The sequence below is a fragment of the Lactuca virosa genome, chromosome 3 (assembly GCF_052849685.1).
Source record: "Lactuca virosa cultivar CGN04683 chromosome 3, Lactuca_virosa_CGN04683_v6, whole genome shotgun sequence".
In the NCBI taxonomy this organism is placed as follows: domain Eukaryota; kingdom Viridiplantae; phylum Streptophyta; class Magnoliopsida; order Asterales; family Asteraceae; genus Lactuca; species Lactuca virosa.
In genome coordinates, this window is record NC_136428.1 from 23,064,800 (window position 1) to 23,086,064 (window position 21,265).

The 21,265-nt window shown below is 39.2% G+C and overlaps 2 protein-coding genes across 3 annotated transcripts; one reads left to right on the forward strand and one right to left on the reverse strand.

Moving 5' to 3' along the window:
• The first annotated feature begins 17,177 nt into the window (after positions 1 to 17,177).
• On the forward strand, positions 17,178 to 18,981 carry LOC145165342 (alpha/beta-Hydrolases superfamily protein). Of its 2 annotated transcripts, none has more exons than XM_079084061.1 (4): positions 17,178 to 17,807; positions 17,892 to 18,208; positions 18,296 to 18,495; positions 18,574 to 18,981. In XM_079084061.1, the coding sequence occupies exons 1-4, from the start codon at positions 17,360 to 17,362 to the stop codon at positions 18,902 to 18,904; spliced, it is 1,296 nt and encodes a 431-aa protein (XP_078940187.1). In that variant the 5' UTR covers positions 17,178 to 17,359; the 3' UTR covers positions 18,905 to 18,981. The 2 variants fall into 2 exon arrangements, with proteins under 2 accessions (XP_078940187.1, XP_078940186.1); XM_079084060.1 differs by having other exon boundaries at positions 17,179 to 17,813.
• A 755-nt stretch (positions 18,982 to 19,736) lies between these two features.
• On the reverse strand, positions 19,737 to 20,858 carry LOC145165343 (large ribosomal subunit protein mL54-like). Its single transcript, XM_079084062.1, has 2 exons — positions 20,697 to 20,858; positions 19,737 to 20,274 (listed from the first exon to the last, which is right to left on the reverse strand). The coding sequence occupies exon 2, from the start codon at positions 20,263 to 20,265 to the stop codon at positions 19,876 to 19,878; it is 390 nt and encodes a 129-aa protein (XP_078940188.1). The 5' UTR covers positions 20,266 to 20,274; positions 20,697 to 20,858; the 3' UTR covers positions 19,737 to 19,875.
• Between the last annotated feature and the right edge of the window lie 407 nt (positions 20,859 to 21,265).

The window sequence follows — 21,265 nt, forward strand, 5'->3', positions numbered from 1 at the left end:
ATTAAGTGCTTAATACTCTAATACAAAGGCTATAATTACAGATCCATGTCCTCTTTAATGTCTTGATCCATAAAGTCGATCACTTGGTGGCTTGCAACCCACCAAATGAGCCTAACATTGAATAATAGCAACTAACTCCATAGAAATGGCTAGATCTCATGCATGGTTACATAAAGGCCTTAAAGGTTGAAACTTTACTGCTAAAGGAAGGCTTTGAGCTCCAAGGGTGGCAACCCTAAGCTCAAAAACGAAGTTGCATGATAAAGATCCAACATTTGGACCTAAAAAGGTCCAAATCTCCATAATCCTAGATCTAAGTTTCTAAGAGGAAAGTTAGGAGCTTTTTTACCTCCTTTGAGTGCCAAAAGATGAAATAGTCCCAGATCCTTGAGCTCAAGATACTCAAGTTCTTCTTCTTCAACTCTTATTCTCTTCTTCCAAGCCTTTCTTCACCAAAAATGAGCTCAAAAGGTCAAACACACACCACAATGGAGTATGAGGGCGCATTAGGGTTTTTTGAGGGTAAGGTGCTGGTAAGGAGGTCGGGGGCTATAATGGGGTATTTATATGTCTTAAACCCTAAAAATTAGTCTTAAACCCTAAAAATTAGGGTTTTGGCATCTGCTCACGTACGATGCGCGTACGTGTGTGCGTCCCCCACATCCAAGGCGCCTCTACGCCCCGCGTACACCAAGGCTACGCCCAGGGTACGTCTTATGGGCGGCCCAAAATCTCGACCCATTTGCTTAAGGTCCATTCCAAAAGTCTACTTGTCCCATTATTAGTCCAATTAATAAATATTAATTACTTAATTAAATAATACCTCGAGAGACGGATGTTACAAAGACACGGTGGTTTGGATGCCATGAAATCCTTGTATTTACATCCACGTCCGTCATTCCCTCCACCTTGGTTATTTCCTCTAACCACTGGCAGTTCAGCTTGACCAACGGTCCTACTGTCGTTCCCTTCTTCTGACTGTCCGTCATTCAGTCCTGGTTGTTCAATAGGCATCGAAGGTTCATCCCTATTGTTCAGCAACAGTTGTCTCATCTCCTCCCTCTGTTCGGCCATGATAGCCCGAATCATGGCTTGTACTCCAACCATAGTGACTGGCTCTGGTGCAGCTTCTACTATCGACACCTGCTCAATAACTTGGGTCGAAGGCACCAAAGCCGGCCCTTTGGATTGTTAATCCTGGTTTATCGTATGATTGTGTACTGTAGTGATCTGCTAGATCTGTATCCTGGTAGATAGGATGATGTTATGCTTAGTGATCTGTAAGATCTGTCTGTTTTTTATTGGCTGTTATTTGTATGCTTGTATGTTATATATATGTGTGTCGACAGGGTGTGTGTGTGTGGTTTGGTTGAGGAGGTTCTGATTTGTGCTGAAGGACAACAGACCCAGGGCGTCCCGGATAGACTGAAGGCCAGTAGGGAGTACCAGTCAGGCCGAAGGCCCGGAGACGGTCCAAATAGGATGAAGGCCCGGTGTGGCGTACCAGTCATGCTGAAGGTTCTGTGAGCGTACCATGTAGACTGTAGGCCAGTGGGGTGTTCCAGTCAGACCGAAGGCCCTGTATGCATGTTGTTTGCTGTTATTATTATGATTATGCGATGTGTTGGTATTTTGGGGGAACTCACTAAGCTTTGGGCTTACAGATTTGGGTTATGTTTCAGGTACCTCGGATGATCGCGGGAAGGCAAAGGTGTGCTCGTGCACCTCCTCGTGTTTTGTTTTATGATATTGGGGGAAAACTCTTATATTAAACATGTTTTGAAAACTATCTTGTAAACCATTATGATTTGTGGAATGGTTTCAAAAGTTTAAAATTTTCATGAATTTTATGGATGTTACAAGTTGTTATCAGAGCCTTGGTTTGAGTGAATTGGAGGAACACTCGTGTGAATCTAGTCTCAAACTAAAAAAAACGATTTTTCAAAATTTTCAAAAAGGTTTCAAAATAATCAAGGTGGATGCGATGTGTATGATCAACCGGAGCCAGTAAGTAGACCCCAAATTACTACACAAGTATTTAAGATTATGTTTTGATATGATAGAACATCATGCTACTAGTAGGATAGGGATCTTCAGGAACCGTATGATAGAATTGCCTGATATAAGATGCATTATCTCTTATAGAATCCTTGATTGATTGTTGTATGAATCTTTCACGTGTGAACTGGCTATTGAGTGAATACGCTAAGTCACATGCTACATGGTTTAAATGATATTAGGATAAGGGATTTGGTACTGTTGTCCAGCTCTTGTCTGAGTCCAACCGTTGTGAGATTGAATCTTTTAGCCTAAGATTGTTTAAACTGTGCGACCTGTAATTGTATGTCACATCCTCATTTTTACGGCCAGAAAAGATCGATTTGTTTATGCTTTATTTGAAATCAGAGTATACTTTTACAGAAAAATGTTGCGGAATTTGTTCCCATAAAAATATAGATAAAGTCACTTCCGAAGAAATGTACTTTCATTACATTACAAAACTCGGGATGTCATTGTCAATACAGATTAAAAGCATAAACCAAAAACAACATAGGCCATTACAACATTTCTATTTATTTCTACTGGTCTATAATCCATAATCTCTCATCAGATCATCGCATCTATGCTCTTGTGTCACTACCTGTAAAACAAGAAACTGAGTGGTTCAGGCTGGGGAGCCTGGTGAGCATATAGGGTTTTCAACCCACAATAAATAAGTTTATTATTAACAATCATTCAACCCGATTACCCGTTCCCGTTATCCTCACTTTACGTCCCTAAAGCATCTATTATAAGGGACCTATCCTATGGAATTTCATCGGGATGAACACTACTACTAAGGGGATTCCACAGCCATAAATGTCCGTAATGCAACCATGTGGGGGATGGAGTACACTGGTGAACACATCGTTCACAAACACCTACAGGTTGCGAGCCTGCTAGCGTTCCACTGGACTTCCTAGAAAAGTCTGTGGTCGTCATCCATACTCCGCTAGATGACTGGATCATCGTCAACACCGAGGCCTCATATCATTTTATTTCATCACATACCAACTATTTCATCTACCCATGTTTTACCCAACATATTTGTAGATATAAAATACATATACAGTTCAGATATGAAAACGAAGTTTAAATCTTTCATACAGCATAGATCTCAAGTATTATATATATATATATATATATATATATATATATATATATATAGTTTAGATTTGAAGTAAAAAAGTCTAGATCTGAAGGAAAAGGTTGAGATCTGAAAGAAAAAGTTTAGATCTGAAAGAAAAAGTTCAGATCTGAAAAGAAAAAGGTTTAGATCTTTCATCCAACATAGATCTTAAGTAAACAAATAATATATATACGCATAGCACGTAATTTATATAAAATACTTCATATCTATGTGTAAGATGAAAGTGACTATACACTCACCTGATAAGGTGGTGATTCGGACAACGCTTCGCTTCTTAAAATGATCTTCTTTAAGAAGCTAGGGAGGTTCGAATAATATGAAGCTGACAGTCTTGATTCATACCTACTTCCGACATATGACCGACTGTGGAGGTTCGAATAATATGATATACCAAACATAATTATTCTGGAAGTCAAAACATGCAAAAGAAATATAGTAAACGATCGACAAGAGATAGCAACACTTTACTCATAAATAAAACACCTTTTATTCATCATCTAATGTCAATTACACTTTACAAATTTCAAGGTTATCTAACTACTAAATCTAATATCATCCTTCAGCCCTATGCTCCGAGCATGCTGGAGATGCTTAACCCGAGTCAGTCCCTTCGTGAGGGGATCTGCTGGATTCTCATCCGATGATACCCTCCTTGCCACGAGGAGTCCTTCTTCTATTCGATGTCTGATGAAATGGTATTTTCTGTCGATGTGTCTGGATCTCCCGTGATCCCTTGGTTCCTTGGCTAAGGCAACTGCACTTTCACTATCACAGAAAATTTCCATTGGCTCTTTAATAGCTGGTACAACTCCAAGGTGTCCAATGAAGTTCTTCAGCCATATCGCCTCCTTTGCTGCCTCGCTAGCTGCTATATACTCTGATTCGCAAGTTGAATCAGCCACTGTCTCTTGCTTGGAACTCTTGCAAGAAATTGCTCCTCCATTTAAGGTAAAGACCCAGCCTGACTGGGAGCGGAAATTATCCCTATCAGTCTGAAAGCTAGCATCACTATACCCTACAACTCTCAAGTCTTCACTCCCACCGAGGGTAAGGACCCAGTCCTTAGTCCTCCGTAGGTACTTGAGGATATTCTTTACCGCAGTCCAGTGTGCCTTGCCAGGGTTCCCCTGATACCTGCTAACCATGCTCAAAGAAAAGGCTACATCAGGTCGAGTACGCATCATAGCATACATGATCGATCCTACAGCCGAAGCATAAGGTATTCGACTCATTTCTGCTATCTCAGCCTCAGTACTAGGGCTTTGTGTCTTACTCAATCTGGCATTACTCTGGATGGGTAACTCTCCTTTCTTGGAGTCCTGCATGCCGAATCTCTTCAACACCTTATCCAAGTAAGTACTCTGACTAAGTCCAATTAGTCTTTTACTCCGGTCTCTCAAGATCCTTATCCCTAGAATATAGGCAGCTTCTCCTAGGTCCTTCATAGAGAAACACTTCCCAAGCCAGGACTTAACTTCCTGCAGAGTTGGGATGTCATTTCCTATGAGTAGTATGTCATCCACATACAATACCAAAAAGCTAACTATACTCCCACTAGCCTTGACATATACACAAGATTCATCTTCACTCCTAGAAAAGCCAAATTCCTTGACTTTCTCATCAAAGCAAAGATTCCATCTGCGAGGTGCTTGCTTTAACCCATAAATGGATTTCTCAAGCTTACACACTCTATTAGGGTACTATGTGTTGACAAAACCCTCTGGCTGACTCATGTAAACATCCTCAGCCAACTTTCCATTAAGGAAAGCGGTTTTGACATCCATTTGCCATATTTCATAGTCATGAAATGCGGCTATGGCTAACAGAACCCTAATAGACTTAATCTTGGCCACCGGAGAAAAGGTCTCATCATAATCAACTCCCGGAGTTTGTGAGAAACCCTTTGCAACCAGTCGTGCCTTATAAGTGTGTACATTACCATCCATGTCGGTCTTCTTCTTGAAGATCCATTTGCACCCTACAGTCTTACGACCTGGTACATTCTCAACCAAGTTCCAAACTTGATTGTCATACATGGACTGTATCTCGCTGTCCATTGCCTCTTTCCACTTGGCTGACTCAGGGCCTGCCATGGCTTCCGCGTAACTGTTAGGTTCATCCAGACCTATCAGCGTCTCATCACTGATAAGTGTATCACCTTCCGCAGTAATATGGAATCCATAGTAATGCTCAGGTGCATGCCTAACCCTCGTGGAACGCCTCAGAGGTACAGACTTGTCAATTGGCTCAACAGAAGTTTCCTCCTCAAGTTGAGTACTAGGGTTTGAAGTTCCTTCACCACTTGACTCTTGAATTTCTTCAAGGTCAACTTGCCTCCCACTGTCTCCTTGGCTTATGAACTCTCTCTCTCTCGAAAGAACGCCCTCCTAGCTACAAAGACCACATTCTCACTAGGTCTATAGAAGAGGTAACTAAAGGATTTCTGTGGGTAGCCGATGAAAATACACCTCTCACTTCGAGGTTCGAGCTTATCATGAGTCTCGCGTCTCACGAAAGCCTCGCAACCTCAAATCTTAATGTGGTCTAGTTTGGGTACTTTACCAGTCCACATCTCATGAGGAGTTTTGGCAACCTTCTTTGTGGGAACTAGATTAAGGATATGGGCGGCAGTCTCTAAGGCATACCCCCAAAATGAGATTGGTAGCGAAGCTCGACTCATCATGGAACGAACCATATCCAACAAGGTTCGATTACGCCTCTCAGCTACACCATTCAACTGCGGTGTCCTGGGAGGTGTCAATTGTGAGACAATCCCACATTCCCTAAGATAGTCGAGGAACTCTGAACTAAGATACTCACCACCTCGATCGGATCGAAGCATCTTAATGTTCCTGCCCAATTGATTCTCGACTTCCTGTTTAAACTCTTTAAACCTCTCAAAAGTCTCTGACTTATGCTTGATTAAGTAGACATATCCATATCTACTGTAATCATCAGTAAAAGTCAAATAATAACGATTAGCATCCCTTGTGGCATGTTTGAAGGGTCCACACACATCCGTGTGTATAAGATCCAACAAACCTTCACCCCTCTCACAAGAACCTGTGAAGGGTGACTTTGTCATTTTTCCAAGTAAGCATGATTCGCAACTATCATCTGACTTTAGGTCAAATGACTCCAAGACTCCATCCTTTTGGAGTTGGCCTATGCGTTTCTTGCTTATATGTCCAAGACGACAATGCCATAATGATGCTTTATCCAAGTTATTATCATTAACAGAATCAATACACAATACATTATTTCCTAAGTTATCAACCACATATACAGTTTCATATACACCATCACAAGGTAATGCTTTAAAATAAAGAACATTATTAGAGAAAGCATTAATCGAACCAACTTCATTATCAAATGAAAAGGTGAAACCTTGTTTATACAATGCATGAAAGGAAATAATATTTCTTGCCATTTCTGGCGAATAACAACATTTATTCAAATCTAAACTAAACCCACTACTTAGCGATAAAGTATAAACTCCAATCTTGGTGACAGGTAAAGCTTTCCTATTCCCCATGATTAAGTTTATTCTTCCATGCTCCACATTCTCACTTCTTCTTAGTCCCTGCAAATCAGAACAGATATGAATACCACAACCGGTATCAAGGACCCAAGAGTTAGAATGGGGTGAGTTATTAGATAAGATAGTGTAAATACCTGCATGGTTGGGTTTAACTTTCCTATCCTTCACATCTTGCTGGTACTTTGGGCAGTTCCGCTTCCAATGTGACTTTTCATGGCAATAGAAGCATTCAGCCTCTTTAGGGTCAGAAGAAGGAGTGACAAAACCTTTCTTGGTTCCACTTGAAGAAGAGCCATCAAGGGTCCTAGCCTTGGTACCCTTCGAAGAGCTCTTTCTCTTCTTCCTTCTACCTTTCCCGATTGCCAAAACCGGGGCGGAGTTTGGAGTAGGAGTGTTAACAACCGACTTACCTTAAGACCTGTTTCTGCGGTCTTGAGGAGTCCCTGAAGTTTGCTGAGTGTGACCTCTTCCTTATTCATGTGATATGTCATGCGGAATTGATCATAGCACGATGGTAAGGAGTGCAAAATGATATCTATTGCAATCTCCTCAGGGAAGTTCACATTAAGCTTCAGCAACCGATCCACATACCTTTGCATTTTCTGCATGTGGCTCGTGACGGATTCCCCGTCCTTCATCATGGTTGCTATGATAGAGCATATGATTTCATACCTCTCTTGTCGTGCACTTTGATGGTATCTTTCCATCAGATCTTGGTGCATTTCAAAAGGGTAGAAGTCCTCATAGGACTTTTGGAGTTCCGCTGTCATGGTGGCCAACATGATGCATGCCACTTTTGTAGCATCTCTTTCATGTGCCCGGAAGTCAGCGATCTCCTGGGGAGTTGCAGTGGTCTCATCAATCTCCTTAAGCTCCTTGTCAAGGACATATTCTTTGTCCTCATAGCGGGTAGTCATCCTGATGTTTCTGATCCATTCATTGAAGTTGGATCCATCAAAAGTGACTTTCCCACACAAGTTCATAAGGGTAAAGGAGACATTAGGATTAGAGCCAGAAGCAGCATTGTTTGAAGACATCTGAAAGAAGAGAACAAGATTAGTTTAGATATTAAGAGAGTCCTTAATAAAACACCCAAATGTAATATTAAGGCTAGGATCCAATCACAATATATTATAACTTAGAAGAGGTATGCCGTAATCCAAGCTATAACATATTTGAAAGGTAGGTGAATGACGATTCACCAATTTCCACCATGAAAAACGAAATATAAATATTAGGTTTTTAATTGGTTCTTAGAAATTCCTAGATTCTTTTGAGATTCAATGAACTTTTCAAAGGCATGTTTCAATCTCGAGTGTGCCCTCCAAGTTTCGTGACTGGGATACCGAGGATCACAAAACGAGGTGTGAAGTAACCATGCAAATCACTTGGTACCCTCAAGGTTTATCACTCAATCGATGTGCCGGTAAACCACACACGCTCCACCGATGCTATGGTAAACCTTAAGTCACCCTTTACCTACCTTGTTAAGTCCAAGTTAGTGTGCCGGTTAACCACACACGCTCCACCAACGACTTAAACAAAGTGTAAAGTGTAATTTCATGGATTAGCACCTTATTCACATTTTCCTAAAGTAACTAAGATTGGGAATTTAATAAAAGCATTTAGTTACTTTATAATATTCATCATACTTTTAATGAGAATTTATAAGTCCTTGTCCTACCCGTTCGGCTAACGACCCTCCACCGATCAAGGAAGCGGTGGGTGAGAGTGGACACCCATTAAGTTGCCATTTTATAGGCAACAACCTTATACCCCCCTTATAGACCGGCTTCGTGAATGAGGCGTACTAGCGGTAAGACGACTTGTTGTTATACATATATATATTAGTAACTTATAACATTATAAAGTATAAGGGTTGAATTTTAACTTTTAAAATTCTAAGGGTTGGAACTAAAGTTTTAATCAAGACTTTACATGTTCCAAAACTTGAGGGCAAGTTTTGTAAACTTCCAAAACTTTTCATTTCTTATAACTTATGAATTAATTGAGTAATAAAAATGAAGACTCTTCATTTTTATAACTCTTGTGTTCTTTTAATGGCTTTAATAAAAGCGAGACTTTTGGTTTTCCATAACTTGAGGACAAGTTATGGACTCCATTAAAACACATTATGATCATGAATTAAACTACCATGAAGGTTACAAACAATTCCTATGATCATCTAATCTTCATAAGTTCAAGAACATGAATATGAACACTTTCAAGAATCAAAAATTACACTTAAAAAACTTGTAATTTTAATATTTGCCATTGTAAATGGATTAGCATAAACATTACACCATCTAAAACAAGCTTTAAAACATCAAAACAGTTTAGGGTAATGTTTCTAGTCCATTTCCAGCAACAAATGTCGAAATTCTGAAAACTGCAGCCTCTACTCGTCGAGTACAAGAACAGACTCGACGAGTAACTTGCACAAAAAAAAAACAACAAACAAACCTAGTCTCTGATACCACTGATGAGTTTTGAGCATTCTAACACTTCCTAAGTGTACATGCAACCCTAATAACCTTGGATCTATGTTTGTCTAATTATCATGCAAAGTTGAATTCCAAGGTTATATTCCTATCTAGCATACATGGGGAACATTTTTAACTTGAATGAAAGATAGAATAACTTAACTTGTTGTTGATTATGATCCTTGAAACCTTGTGAGCCTAGCACCCTAAGTGTGATGCCTCAAATGCTTCACACAACACCAAATGCAAAAGAGTAAACTTTGAGAGAATCTTACACTTGCAAAATCGGCTCTAGCCCTCTTGTTTCTTAGTGTCGCCTATTTTGGTGGAGAATGGGTTTCTTATATAGTGTTGACACATCTAGGGTTACACCATGTAAACCCTAATGTGTCATGACTCTTCATTTCCATGACCCATGGGTTTGTAACTCCCATGGAGCATCCTATGGGTGGAACCCAACTTGATAATCCATGGAGCCTCTTAGCCCACTATATAAGATATGGAAGATTTACATAATCTACCCATATATTTAATTAGTTATCTTTTGATCACTTAATTAATTCTAAATTAATTCTTGATCAAACTAATTAAATAATATTATTAATATATTAGAACTTATAATATATTAATAAACCATAAGTGTTATTTCTCTCATTTTAGTTTATCCAATTGCATGGTGCCATGCAACCCAAATGGACCATGCCGGGTCGGGTCAAGTACATACCAGAAATAGTTATGGACTTAGACACCTTATCCAACAAATCTTCACATACCATTTCGTGTGCCAAGAGTCATCAGTGGGTCGTATCTTGCTGGGCGGGATTCAGTTGTCCATTAGATTATTCTGGTTCCTTTAGTGAATCCAGTTCAGGGTATGGTTTGAAAGATTTAGGGTCAAAGTAGCGGAAATAGTTCAACAGCGAAGTTAGAGTTCGTATGTAATAGCATTCGTTCAGATAGGACCGACAGTTGTCCAGGAGACGGTGGTGTCAGTTACATGAGTAGTTAGGTCATTGGAAATGCCAGGGGAAATTTTGTTATCAAGGGATGGTAGATGGATAGAATCCAGATATTCATTTGAGGATGAGAAGTTAGGGTAAAGATTCGCCAGTTCAGAGCAAGGGTTATGGTTTTAGTCGCCAACAAAAAGGACTTGAGGATTTGGTGCAGTATCATGAGAAGCAATTGGGATTATCGGACTTGCTAAAATTTCGGGGAGTATTATTCGGGAATTCAGGAGTTGGTCAATCATCGACATCGGCTAGTAATGAAATGCTATTATTGGTAAGTGCATGTCATATTCGGTTCGTGAGGATAAGATGGATTGGGAATCCAACAAATATCGTGGGATGGGAAAGCTTCAGCGAATCCAAATGGGGGAGAATCGATTAGAATCTTTGAGAGTGGAATCGGGTATGGAACTAGGGCAAGTTTCACATCCCAGTCAAGAGGGAAGCGACACAAGTGGCTGTTTGGATTGAAGTTGGGTAGTTGGGAGTTCAGGAAACTTCCAACAGTTGGTCGGCATTTCCACTATGATATATAGCAGGCTTATGGATGGATTCCAAGTTGAGAGTTGTTTTAAAACCTTGCTATCTATTATGGTTTAGCGAAGGCTTTAGGGATCTGAAGCATGACCCGACATGTTTGGTATTCCAAACCGATGGTTGATTGGACCAAACATGCTTATGATTCGAGGGTATTCCAGCCCGAGGCTGATTGGGCCAAGCATGAGTGTTTGTGCATGTGATTTGTTCGATATGGTATATGGTGAGACTGGACTGCTTTGTGCGTCAGTCAACAGACCATGGGTGATAATCATGGGTGGTTAGAAGTGTTGTAAGACTGCAATGAGATCGTAGCATTCACCATTTGGAGATAGACCATTCCTGAGTTGGGCGTGAGTATAAAGGGGGATCAGCTCGTGCCTTGGGCACGCCAAACAGGATTATTGGTGATCGTTTCTCTATTTCAGGTTGAGAACCATTGGGTTCCGAGGCGGATTCAGGCCTCTGTAGCTCTAGTTTGGGTGAGACCCGTTGGCGAGGCCCGTGTGCACATGACAATTCATGTGGGACCTGGTAGAGGCTGTTGGGTCGAATTAATGGATTTTAGTTTTGTATGAAAGGTTATGTGGGCAGTGAGTGGCGCATATGGATGCTTAGGCTATGATAGCCTTGTCTGTTGGACTCTTAGGAACCTGGTGGCTGGCTCAGGTGTGAGGCTGGTAGTATCAGTGGTTGTTGGGGATCTTTATATCCAAGTTTAGTGAAAGGTTGTCGTGAATCAAAAGATTTCGGGAAATGCAAGTGTAGATCCTTGGGTCTCCGGTTGTGAATTATGTACCGAGCTGGCTCTGGGGGGAAATCGCGTTGGGAATCGCGAGTGTGGTGTGCAAGGACTTTGTTTTGGTAAGAATTGAATTAAGAAATATGAATGCCAAAAGTATTAGTGGAAGGGTTCAGGGTTAAAGGATGGTTTCAGTTTTGATGGCAGATCGGGTTCTTGTGATTGTATTTTGATTGGTTCTATCTGTGTGGGGCTCAGAATTTTCAACAGCGGTATGTTGGTCCAACAGATAAAGGAAGTAGTGTCTTGTTCAACACTAGAAGGTTTATCCCCCCATTTTGTCTCGAAATTTTCATTATACCCACGGGACTTGTTATCATCAGGATGAGCCTTTTCTCGAGGGAATATCTGTTCTTTCGGCCAAGTGGAAAGTTTCGGACATAAGCATGTGGGTTGCAATTCTGTTTTCTAGTGGGAACCTCAGGTAATCAGAAGCTGGGTAGTAAATTTGGAAGACAAGTGGAACGAAATTAGAAATGGTCCAGTATGGGCGGTCTGCCAGGGAATCAGACCGAATTGAGACTTCAGATTTCATAAATATGCCGACCGGTGCCGATCCAAGTTGTAGTTTAGGTCGATGTTATGGTATTACTAAAGTTTTCACCTTGGAAAGGTGTGATACGCTTCAGGAAGGATGCAAAATGGGGTCCCCGTTATATTGGGCCTTTTCAGGTGATTGTCAGGTTTGGCAAGGTTGCTTACAGATTGGATCTCCCTGAGGAGCTCATTTAGATTCACGACACTTTCCATGTTTCGAGGCTGCGAAAGTGTGTATTGGATGAGGATGCAGTAGTTCCCTTGGATGATATTCAGGTCGATGAGCGCATGAACTATGTTGAGAGTCTGGTAGATATCCTGGATAGGAAGATGAAGGTTTTACGTAGCAAGGAAGTACCTTTGGTAAAGGTACGGTGGCGATCAGAGGGGCTCCGAGTGGACCTAGGAGTCGGAGGCTGAGATGCGGGAGCATTATCCAGATTTGTTCACTGCAATAGATTTTGAGGACAAAGTCTAGTTCAAGTGGGGGAGAATTGTAACATACCGATGTTCAGGTACTTCTAAATTCATCCCTATAATTCTATTTCATGTCAATTGGTCAAGTTGTAACACCCGACAATTTGAGGAGAAACTATGGGTATAAATCACCTTTTGAGGATTGGACACAACATGTTGGAAGCACCAACACGACATGTCAAGATAAGAAAAGACGTGGGTTTCATTATGGGCAACACGGTGTTTTTCCTCTTGGAACATGGTGTGTTGATGGCTGGAATGAAACCCTAATCTTCTGGGTTTTTGCTCCCTATTTAAAGGAATGAGGAGTCTAGGGTTTGTTCACCCTCAGCCCCCATCATCCTCTCATGCCCTGAAAAGAAACCCTAATCATCTTTCCCTCCCATTTTTGAGCTAGTTGGTGTTTTTGAAGCTAAAGAAGGAAGAAGGTGGAGGAAGGAAGCAAAATTCCAACAAGCAAGCCCCCATTCTTCAGTTTGGCACACTTCTGGACCTTTGTAAGTGTCCAAGACACGATTTTTATCATTCAAAGTTGTTAGACCTTGAGTTTTGTCCCTTTTTCTTCTTGTTCTTGAATGTTGAAATGGTTAGATTTCATAAAGTTTGCAACTTTATGAATCTCCAGGTCAAAGTGACCTAGTAGTGTCTTGGATCTGGTATATAATCAAGTTTTGATGCCATGCATAGAGATTAGGTCATAAATCCTCATTTTGACCAAATATGTGTTCAAGACATGCATTGGACATGCATTTCTAAAAAGCACCAACCTTTGGGATGATTTTGGTGTTAGAATCACTTATGGAAAGGATGGACTTCAGACTTTAAGGATTAAGTGCGTATTGATTAAGCCCTTGAATTATCAAGCTTTATGGTTTGGGTTTTGGACCTTTTTGGTAGTCCCAATGGATAAAGTTAGAAACTTTATCCTTCTTAATCACATTTTGGTCTAGATCTGAGCTTTGGAGCTCTTGGAGTCGAAAAGGCAGCTGAATGTATTAAGTTGTTGGAACTCAGGCGACCATGACGTGTTTGCAAGTCAACACGGCGTGTTGGCTAAGGTTTCCCCGACTGTTTGGATGCTGGCGGAACACAGCTTGGCCAAGGGGAACACAACGTGTTGGGTCAACATGGACTGTTGACCTTGACCTTTGACTTTGACCAAGTCGGACCTTGAGGGTATTTTGGGATTTTGATGGAATTGAGCACTTGGTGGAAATAGGTATCGGTTAGAGAGATGAGATTCAGAGTTGGACCTCATCAATTCTGTTCAGTCTGCGAGGTGAGTTTTCCTCACTGTACTTTTTAGGTTGAAGGCGCCAAGGCCGACCCTTTGGATTGTTATCCTGGTTTATCGTATGATTGTGTACTGTAGTGATATGTTAGATCTATATCCTGTAAGATAAGATGATGTTATGATTAGTGATTTGTAAGATCTATCTATTTGTTATTGGTTGGTTATTTGTATGTTTGTCTGTTATATATATGTGTGTCGACACGGTGTATGTGTGGTTGGGTTGAGGTGGTCTTGCTTTGTGTTGAAGGCCAACAGACCCAGGGCGTCCCGGATAGACTGAAGGCCAGTGGGGCGTACCAGTCAGGCCGACACCCGAAGAACGGTCCAGATAGGATGAAGGCCCGGTGTGGCGTACCAGTCATGCTGAAGGTTCTGTGAGCGTACTAGGTAGACTGTAGCTAGGTCGGTGCGGCGTTCCAGTCATACTGAAGGCCCTGTATGCATGATGTTTGCTGTTATTATTATGATAATGCGATGTGTTGGTATATTGAGGGAACTCACTAAGCTTTGGGCTTACAGTTTTGAATTATGTTTCAAGTACCTCAGATGATCGCGGGAAGGCAAAGGCGTGATCGTGCACCTCCTTGTGTTTTGTTTTATGATCTTGGGGGAAAACTCTGACATTAAACATGTTTTGAAAACTATTTTGTAAACCATGATGATTTGTGGAATGGTTTCAAAAGTTTAAATTTTTCATGAATTTTATGGATGTTACACAATAACAATAATGGTAACCCGATCCCCTAAAGGCAGAGCAATGGAGAGATAATATAGCAGGCAACCTAGATTGTTTCTGTAGATGACCTCCGTTATTAAAAAAAAGCAAAAACATGTTAGATAATTAAATTAAAATCAAGTTATGATAGCATTATCCCGCTTTGAATTGCATATAAATCATCTGTCGACACAACATAGGGTTAATAAACAATGGTGTGTTGTTAGAGAGACAAAACAAAACCAACAATTAAACTAAAAGGCAAAAAGTAGCATGGTAAAGTAAACAAATTGAAATTATATGAACACATAGAAGGTAAAAGGTGATTCTAGTAATAAATATGGAGCATATAACGGTAACGACAAACCAAGGGAAAAGGGAAAAATACACATAAAACGGTAAGACTTAAGAAACAAACACAAACACATGGAATATAATCTAGTTCCCATTATAGTCATAAACTACACCGCTTCCTAGTGTACTCATGTATTACTCCACTACGTTAATACTCATTATCCACACCTTCCTGTCAAAGGTTATGTCCTCAGTTAACATCCTATCCTTCAAGTCTAACCTTACACTATATTCTACTTTCTTTGCGGACGTACTCTTCTCCTCGGGCCATTAACATTGATCGTTTCTACCCTTGTAGTAGCAACAGTCGTTTCTCCGAATGACATAATTCAACCACCTCCGTTTTCTTTTCCTTAATTTCTCTGTGATAGACGTCATCACGCCACTCCTAACAAATCTCTAAATGTCGAGTTCGGTACCATATCCATCAAACTTTTTCCGCAAGTCCACCTTAACATAGTCATTTCCGCAACCTCCATTTTCCTCCCATGGTTCTTTTTAGTAACCCAACATTTCGATATGTACCATAAAGATGGCATTACTGCCATTTTATAGAATTTCCCTTTTAATTCGAGGATACCTTTTTGTCACACAAAACGTTATGGTTGTTATTTTTCTCCTTGAATGTATTTTTTTAAACTACGTGTTTTAAATAAGATAAAATAAAGTTTAGTATAGCATCTCCAATGGTTAACCTTTACTATCACTTAAAATTAATATCATCTCATCATTCGATTAACTTTAACCTATAATTAAATAACCTCTCCAATGATTAACCTCTTACAATAACTTTTTTCTTTAATTTTTTACATAATCTATCCTTATATATTTAAAATGTTTTTTTTAAATCCCCTCTATTTAATTAGTCATTTTTAAGCACATATTATATTTTATAGATGTTGATTGCCACAAACAAACAAAAATAAAAATAAAAGTATACCAGGTCTTTATTTTATAAACATTAAATAAGAAAACAATTTTTTTTACCAATATTAAACTTTCTTTAACATGTTAAAGAAGAAAGTTTTACATAGACGTAGTGGGTAAACAATCAACAAGTTATGACATAGTTATAAAAAAAGATTAAAAATATTATATAATCGTTATAAATTTCAATTTCATAATAAAATATCATTAAATATATTTTTTTTTTTGAAACGACAAACTAACTAATCTACTTTTAAATAACCATTTATGTCTCCACCGAGACTTGAACCCCTACTAAGGGGTAAAAAGAAATATTATTAAAATATGAGAGGTTAAATAAACTAAACATGAAAGTATATTCACGACTCAATATATTAATATATACTAAATGGTCAATAAAAAAAACAAATAAACTTATAGATCCAATAGTAATAAATCATAAATAATTTAAAACAAATAGTAATAAGTCTTAAAATAAAAAATAGGTAAAAGTTGCATGCTACTTAGGGATAACAGTTAGTACCAAATCTCGATCCCGTATCGGTATCGTACCGTAACCGGTACCAAACCGTACCGATTTTAAAAATATGGGACGGTTGTCGGTACTCTTAAATCATGAAATTCGGGATTCGGTAGCGTTGGTATCGGTGCTAATACCAAAAACCGATACCATTCCCGCTACCGGTACCGGTAATATTCATTCGGTTTGGTACTCAGGGTTTACTTTCGAGCAAATTCGGTTTTTGGAAAATTGGGAACGGTACCGGTCGGTACCGGTTCCGTCCCACGCTCATCCCTAATGCTACTAGGCTATGACTTTATGACATCGTGTTTGACCCATTTCTAAATAAATTTTTAATGGGATTATGATCCAATTAGACATTTTTTGAGGGTATTTTCCAAAATATAGACATAAAATAGGCTATTTCCACATATAGACATGCAATCCGCGGAATGTATTTTTGCTCCGAGAAATCAATGTGGCAAAAAAAAACGAAGAACAATTCCGCGGAAGGATGAACGTTGGAGAACAGTTCCTTGGAGCTCCCTTTGAGGAATCGATGTCGTTCCGTGGAGCTCCATTTTTTTTTGCCACATCGATTTCTCGAAGCATAAGTTCATTCCACGGAGCCTTCGGAGGTAGCTTTGCAGATTGCATGTCTATACATAAAAATAGCCTATTTTGTTACTATATTTTAAAAAATACCCAAAAATGTCTATTTGGGTCGTAATCTCAATTGGTATTTCCAGACGAGTTTCAAATATGTAAAGTATAATGGGCTAAAGTGAAATTTAGCAAAAATTCAGAAAATTCAACGTGACGTGGCCAGAAATGCGTCGCATGTAAATATGCTCTCTCCCTGGTTCTCTCTCTCTCTCTCTCTCTCTGTATACACCGAGAGGGAGACATACACAGTCACACACACGCAAACATATGTACACATATGCAGAGAAAACCTTGGGGTTTATGTAATCTTGAGATTTAGTTAGAATGAGGACTTCAATGGCAGATTTGTGGGGAAAATGGCCAAGAAAAACAGCAGAATTTCTTATTTCTGTAATAAACCAATTAGTTTTCATAGTTTTTGATTTCTTGGATGTCGTAATGTGCATTTTCTTCAGCTATGTTGATAAATTTTTGGAGGGTAAGCCAACCGAATGTTACTGTCGAAGTCAAAATGGAATAAGTGATTGTGAAGAGAAAAACACTGGGATTTCGGATACTCTGTTAGGGAGGAAAAACATTTTTAGGGAAATGGGGTTCTCTCGAATTACGCCTTCCAGATCGGGTCAGAGACAGAGTTCCAAAAAAACTGGAAGTGGTGATATGGGTAAGACTAGGTGGTCTGATTGTGGTTGTGCATCCTGTGTTTCTTGGATGAAAAACGGAGATGATGCGAAGCTTCACGTTGTTGTTAAGGAACCAATACCATCAGAAGGTGAAGGTACTCCTCTTTCTTCTTTTCCTTCATCTGCTTGATGAACCCTAGATATGTAAAGAATTATGTTATGTGTGTTGGCAGGAAATGGTGAAAACGTGATATTTCTACATGGGTTTCTTTCGTCTTCTTTTCTTTGGACAGAATCGGTGTTTCCTGAGTTAAATGGTAGCAAATACAAACTGTTTGCTGTAGATCTTTTGGGATTTGGAAATAGCCCAAAGCCAAGGGAATGTCGCTACACTCTGAATGATCATATGGAAAGGATCGAAAAGTCAGTCATCCATGAATTCAACTTGACTTCATTCCATTTGGTTGCACACTCCATGGGTTGCATAATTGCTTTAGCATTAGCAGCAAAGCATCCAAACAATCTCAAATCCATCACTCTAATTGCTCCAGTAAGTTAAGCTCCTTGATTAATTCTTGCTAAACTAAACCTTGTTGAAGAGCTTGTTCTTATTAGAATCCATTAATTCTTTTTCCAGCCTTGCTTTTTGTCGAGTGGAGAAGAGGAAGCTACTCAAATAGCACTAAAAAAACTGGCGTACAAACGTTTATGGCCACCATTATCGTTTGGTGCCTCATTCATGACATGGTACGAGCATTTAGGCAGATGTGTATGTTTTTTCGTGTGTAGGTACCACACAACATGGGAAAAGATTTTGAAGTTTATCACTCGCCAAAGGTACACTAAAAATTTTCAATTATCATTCATGACATTAAATAAAAATGTTTTTATATGATGATGTGATGTAATTTGCAGGAAGTTGAATTTTTTAGTGAGGGACTTGACGAGGCACACGCACCATTCGGCTTGGCACACGATGCATAATGTGATATGCGGTGGAGCCAAGATGATGGACCCGTGCCTTGAAACCTTGAGAGTGGCTCGAGCCAGGGTGAGCGTGGTTCAGGGATCAAGAGACCTGGTGGTGCCAGTGGAATGCAGCAATAATGTCAAAGTTAAGGTTCCTGATGCAGAGGTCAAGATCATAAATGGTGTTGGTCATACAGCAGTCATAATTGGAAGAGAAAAAGAGTTTGCTAAAGATTTGCAACTTATATGGGATTCTGTTACTAATACAAAGGGTTAGCATGTTGGAATATAGTTTAGTGGATGAATGGTGTGTATTAATCATCAATAAATTTATGCCGTTATTATTTTATTTTATCTTATTTTCCGTTTTATAGATTTAGTTGCATACCAAAAACGCACCAAGTTAAAGCCGAGCCTATAGATGGGATGAAGACAATATGGAATTGGCTCATAAAAACGACAAAAAATGTGAAGCTGGACAAAGGTAGGGACGAATGATAAGACAATAATAGTATGAAAGTAGTGACAGGAAAGATAAGATATTTACAATGATAATTGATTAGTAAATCACATGGGTTTTCGTATTTGATTTATCTAGTTGGATTGGATTGGATTGGATGTAATGAAATTAGAAAGGAGTGGAATTAACAAGATAACAGAACCAGTCATTACATCAACATCAAATTTTACATATAAGTGTACACTCTGGTTCAAACCTCTGTTAAATATTAAAAGAAGAATTAAAGCAATTTTCAGGTAACAAAACATAATATAAGTGTCATGATCCATGATCTTCAATTTTTTTTTTTTTTAATTATACCATTTAAAAAAGGGTAAACCAGTCCCAAAAATGCAACTCAAGGCGGGTTTGCACTTCATTAGTGAAATGAAGATGATATCCTTTATATTATGATTAAGGTGAAATTGTTCCCAGATTCATCAATTTGAAGTCGCCCTATCATTTTTCTTTTTTCCACACCTTTGAATGATATGAATTAGCCTGATTGGGTAAAAACTGATAAAGAACATGGTTGTTATTAATTGTTCAATAAGATGATAAATGTCAAAGTTCACTCACCATTCAGACGAACAACAGACAAAAGAAAGGCTAAAAAAGAAACAAGTGCCAAGTTTATATTATGATATGCAATAATCATCATATCTATGGATAAGCAGCAACACCCAATAAAGAAATCTAAACCTAAACCTGGAAGAACAGGAAGGGTAGGGTATACATTGAAATCAGTTTTAGTTTTTGGCCCTGGTGGTGTTGTTTTCTTTGATTCTTGATCTGTTATCAAGCTTCACAAACCTTTTGAGGTCTTCATATGGAAGAGTTTCAATATTTTTCCTTCTAAGCTCACTCAGTGCAGGTTTTTTGTCCAGAAGGTGCCACAGCCACTCTGGATACTCAGAATCTGCAAGTATTTTAGGGTCAGTCCCCTCCTTGAGGATATTTGCCCCTACAACTGTTGTAGATTTCACTTCTTTGCTTAAACTCGACTGCTTTGGAGCATCAGAAGCCCCTCCACCTTTACCCTTTTTGGCTTTACCTCCAACAGCAAATGTTCTACAGCTTCCTAACCCACTGTTAGTCACACCAACATTTCTCAACGACTTTATGCAATTCATTGCCATGCTCGTTTCCTGCAATATTAGCAACCAATACTCGATACTTATCATATCAAAATCATACAATTATATCATATAGATTAGACACTATTATATCACGCGTTTCATTAATCTTGGTGCCACCATGTGGCCAAGCCAAAAATGCAACAATTAATAATTTAAGACTTGGAAATTCATACCTAAAAACAAGGATGTTACATGAATTAACCCTACAAATCGATTTCACACACACATATGATGAGTTTCATACAAATCGATGTCAATACTTTCACAAACGAAGCAAAAAAATTGATTTCACACAAACCCTGAAAAAATCGAGGAGCAAGAACAGAGATAGAACACCAGTTTCACACAAATCGAGCAGGACATGCTTTAGGGCTGGAAAAAGTCGACCAAAAAGATTGGCATGAAAAAAACGACCAAAAAGAAAAGCTTACCGACGAAGGGGGAGGCAGCGAAGACGGAGGCGGAGCCGCGTTGCCGGAGGCGGGTAGAGAGAAGGTGTAGTCGCCTGAGAAGAGAAGAGGGAAAATGGGGGAGGAGAGTGTTCGATGTGTAGGAAGAGGAAGAAAAAAGTGGCCGACGTGTTTTTTTTTTTGGGAAAGGGTAGCAGACAAAAAAATTTCGTTATCGATTCAGATCAATTTTTTTTTTGCCACATCTGACTGATTAAGAGGGTAAAAATATTCCAACCAAACACTCTGAATCTAACCTTTTAATGGGATCGTTAAGAGGTGAAACAAACAGCTCCTTAATAGGGTAATATATTTATCATTTTGTACATATTTAGTCTTTAATATTGGTTTTGTTGCAAAATTAGCTTTGTTGTTTTTGTACATAGTCAATATGTATGACCAGTTTCTTTAAGTTTTTTCACAACATCTTACGTGAGACAATCATTAATAAGGTGTTTTGGGATGTTGATGCTTATGGCCACCGTGGCCTCGACTACTTAGGTCTTATGATTTGGTTTAGGTCTTGTGTTCTAATCATCGTAACTTCTTCA

Coding starts and splice junctions, on each gene's coding strand:
- LOC145165342 (XM_079084060.1), top strand. CDS start 17,360: ATGAGGACTTCAATGGCAGATTTGTGGGGAAAATGGCCAAGAAAAACA. Junction 18,209..18,295: donor CCATCACTCTAATTGCTCCA/GTAAGTTAAGCT, acceptor TTCTTTTTCCAG/CCTTGCTTTTTGTCGAGTGG. Junction 18,496..18,573: donor AAGTTTATCACTCGCCAAAG/GTACACTAAAAA, acceptor TGTAATTTGCAG/GAAGTTGAATTTTTTAGTGA.
- LOC145165343 (XM_079084062.1), bottom strand. CDS start 20,265: ATGGCAATGAATTGCATAAAGTCGTTGAGAAATGTTGGTGTGACTAAC.